Source organism: Hordeum vulgare, chromosome 7H, assembly GCF_904849725.1.
Source record: "Hordeum vulgare subsp. vulgare chromosome 7H, MorexV3_pseudomolecules_assembly, whole genome shotgun sequence".
Taxonomy (NCBI): Eukaryota; Viridiplantae; Streptophyta; class Magnoliopsida; order Poales; family Poaceae; genus Hordeum; species Hordeum vulgare.
Genome location: NC_058524.1, coordinates 441,357,527 through 441,361,680, shown reverse-complemented (window position 1 = coordinate 441,361,680; position 4,154 = coordinate 441,357,527). Strand labels below are relative to the sequence as shown.

Genomic DNA, 4,154 nt, shown 5'->3' with positions numbered 1-4,154 from the left:
CGGTTGCAGCAAAACATGATGCCGGTTGTAGCAAAAATTAACACGGTTGTAGCAAAATTAAAAAATATCGATTGTAATGAAAAATCCGACGAACTGGAGTTGCAAACTAACGTATATGCAGTTTTTTTACTGGAACAAAAATATAGTAAAAAATGCTTGCAGCAAAAATGACGCTGGTTACAATAAATTTAGATGAAAAATGTTGCACCACTAACCAAAGAAGCGCGCGAGTGGAAAAAATGTTGCATGAGCCCGCACGCACGAGGGGTCGACTGGCGCGCGGGTGGGAAACGATTCCATGTTTATCTTTGTTTCGCCTTTTTTTGACACTTCCGTGTGTTTCACTGTTTTGTTGTTTCCATGCATATAGGTTCCTGTAATCTTCTTGGTTACCTTTTTTTTTTTTGCGAACCTGCCTTCACCTGAGATCCCGAAGGAGGCAAAGGAGCAATGCTCCACTTCCTGCGGCGTTGCCGCCGCTAGAACAAAATTCCCCCAAGATCCAGTTGGAGGGGCATGGCAGAAGCGGCCGTCGGCGAGCCTCGCCTCCCCGAGGAGATCGTCACCTGGGAGATTCTCATCCGCCTGCCGCCGAAGGTCCTCATCCGGTGCCGCGCCGTCTGCCGCTCCTGGCACCGCCGCCTCACCTCCGACGCCAAATTCCTCCTCGCCCACCACCGCCGCCAGCCCTCGCTCCCGCTCGTCACCACCCAGGACACCCATGAGAGAAGGATCGACGTCCTGGACCACAGCACCGACGAGCGGCGCCCCGTCGCGCGGAAGGTCCGGGCCGCGGCCGACGAGCACTTCGACGTGCTCGCCTCCTGCGACGGCCTCCTTATCATCGTCGCCTACGGCGGCCTCTACATCTGCAACCCGGCGACTCGCCAGCACGCGCCCCTCCCGCTTCTTCACGTCTACTACATCTCCGGTCTGTACTTCCACGGCCCGTCGGGCTCCTACCGAGTTCTGTGCTGCTTGAAGACAACCGAGGACGGCCAGTTCCGTGCTGCATACCAGGTGTACACCCTTGGGTCCGGCGAGCTCAGGTGCGTCGGGGAGCCTCTCGAGCCGTGGGCGTCCGGGGACTTGGCGCAGGCGATGCCGATGATGGCGTTCCTTCACCCGCACGTCCTGGCAGGCGGCCGGATTTACTGGCAGCCCATTAAGTTGCCTGGTTCTGGTGGTAACGGCAAGGTTAACAACATGCTGGTGTTCGACACCATGGCCGAGTCCTTCCAGCATCTGCTTTCTCCAGTTGACGGCTCTTTTCTTGAGCCGTTTGAGATGAACGGCACTCTTGGATTGTATGATTACCATGGCAGCACGGCTGATCTCTGGGTTCTTGAGGATCACAAGAGTTGGGCCTGGTCATTGAAGCACCGGATCAAATTGCGGGTGATGACCTTCTCTCTGGTGCCGGACATCCAAGGTGTGTTCCTTCTTTCTGAAAAAGAGGAATCAAACTTTCTGTGGCAATATCTGCAGCATGTTTCTGGTGCTGATGGTAGTTTGTCCACACGGTATGAATGGAGCGCTTATCTGAACCTTAGGAGATTTAGGCTCAGAGAAAGTCTTGTTCAACATTCCTTCTTCTCGATGGAAGGTGATAATGGTGGTGGTGTGGATGGGAAGCCGTTGTTCGATGGGTTGTCAGTTGTGAAGGTGCTTACTGCTGATATTTCGGATCTGCACTAGGGAATCCATGATGGACAAGTCCATTGCATTGTTGCAGGGGTGAGTCATTGGTGATGATGTTTTTAGTATGTCTTTGCTATCTAATTCTGTGTATGGTGCAAAGCACCCAATAAGCAAGAGATGAGTAACCTGATATCGTGCCTGAAGTTTCTGGTGCTCCCCCCCCCCCCCCCCCCCCTTCACATGGTAGGCATGCAGAATAAAGTGGTTGTCATATCAGGCTTATTTAGTTTCTGCACTATAATAAACTTTGTAAAACGCTCTGCCATTTTTGCTGCTCACTTGTGCGCAAAAGATGCAAGATTAGCTAGGGCTACTTTGTCCTGGACTCATGGTCACACTAGTACCTGCCTTCCTTGTGTACTACAGCATGTCTGTAGCCTGCTTAATCAACAAAGAGGAAGCTCTTGGTATCAATCAAAGAAAATGAAAAAAAAATGAAGTGATTATCTTATGTCCTTTTAGCTTTTGTGGTCTTTTATTTATAAGTGGTAAGTATGTCTGGTAATCAATCGATGTTGTATGGAGATTTCGATAAGCAACCTTTTTACCTATTGCTGATACTTTCAGTGTAAAGCTCTTTACTTGGCTTTCTTCCTGTATGACTTCTCAAAGTGAATGGTACCAGTAAGATAGCAGCGTTACATGACGGCAGAAAATACATTTCTCCTCCATCTTAACACCACTTCTTGTTTCTGTAATCTTGTTGCAATTATCTCCGGAGTTCAATTTCATCCCCATCTTAGTTATATATATATATATACTTTGGCCGCCATGCATACGCTAAATATGTTTCTTAATTTTGAGTGGTTGTGATTGAGCTGAACAAATTGAACTATTTGATAGCAGTCCTACTAGAGCAGGGAAAGAAATATTAGGATCTTTCTCATTCTGATGCAAAGCCATCTAGTATAAACTTATCTTTCAAGTTACAATCTTGTATTGATCTATATGAAATACATGATTCCTTGTAATCTTGTGGGATCTATTTTCTTTCCAGAAATCAGATATTACTTCTCCACCTTATATCGTGCCTCTGTATAAAACCATGTTATTGAAAATATACTGCTTGCAATCAAAAGACACATCTCATAGAAACATTTCCTGAAATGTGTATCTATAGGATCATAGTATATGATATACGCCAGGTACCATTCTGTCACTTCGAAATATATTCCTCAGAAGCTATGTTATTCAATCTTCTCTGTTACACAAAGAAAGATGTTTTAGGAACAGATCAGGTGACGACCTTACTTGAAAGAAAGATGTTTTAGGAACAGATCAGGTGACGACCTTACTTGAGTAACGATCAAGCTTCAGAATTATATTACGATTTGATACCTGTTTGTTTCAGTTTAACTTGATCAATGAAGATGAATATTAGGTTAAAACAGAAATAGAAGCAAGAACAGAGGAATCCAAGGTTAGTCCGGACCTTGTTCTCTCCCCTTGGGTTCAATTCTCTCATCTTGGACTATCCTCCCTCTATTTCAGAATAATTTAAGTACTAGCTTTGTCCTAAGTCAAACTTCTTTTAAGTCTGACCAAATTCATAAAAACATGTATCAACATTTACAACAAGAAGTTAGTTTTGTTAAAGCCAACATGATTTTGTTTTCAAAATATAGCTATTTCGGTGATGTAGACGGTCACGTAACATTTTTTTAAAATTAAAAAACTCGGTCAAACTTTAAAAAGTTTGACTTGGAACAAAAGTAGAACTGATGGAGGGAGCAAACTTTTGTTCATACCGGCCACTTTTCTTGAACCAAGTTGACTTGATGTATGCAAACTGGTCATGGTTAGGTTTTTCTAGTGTTTTTGAAACCAAAAGAAAGAAATAACTGAAAATCAACTTTGAAGTTATAGAATGATTGAATCTTTTTACCTCGCCAAAAGATCAGCTCGTGAGAAGATGATGCAGTTCAGTGTGGCACTATGGAATCTCAAAGTAGTGCCTAGAATTCGATTTTTTTGGTGAGGGGTGGTCAAGAACCTCTTACGACCCTGATTTGCTTCAGTGAGCAGAAGCAGAGATAGCTAAGCTGCTGCCCTTTGTGTGGGCATGAAGAGGGATGGCTACACCATGTTCTGCTCAGGCGAAACTATCGTGGGATGCGGCCTTGGAACACTTTGGTGTGGAATTGCCCCCAATCTGTACCCGGCAATTTGGAGCAGACATGTGCTGGAGTTGAAGATCGCAGTTACTGTATTGTGGGCAATCTGGAGCCATCTGAAGATATCCATCGAGCTTGTTGATGAACTGGACTATGGAGATGAATGCTCCCCTTCAACCGATAGGGAGTTCAAACATATTTTTTTGGCACTTAAGTACCCCACAAAAGTGATATGGAGGTGTGCTTCGGTACCCCCCAACACAAAACGTACAAAGGAGAACGTATACCCACCTCGTATACTACAGGCCGTCTTACGTATGCAATATGAGGTGGGTATAC

General features: G+C 45.1%; 1 protein-coding gene across 1 annotated transcript; it reads left to right on the top strand.

The window, feature by feature from the left end:
• The first annotated feature begins 394 nt into the window (after positions 1 to 394).
• LOC123411313 (F-box protein At5g49610-like) lies at positions 395 to 2,152 on the top strand. Its single transcript, XM_045104244.1, has one exon. It carries the CDS (start codon positions 517 to 519, stop codon positions 1,696 to 1,698), a length of 1,182 nt encoding a protein of 393 aa, XP_044960179.1. The 5' UTR covers positions 395 to 516; the 3' UTR covers positions 1,699 to 2,152.
• Positions 2,153 to 4,154: the final 2,002 nt, after the last annotated feature.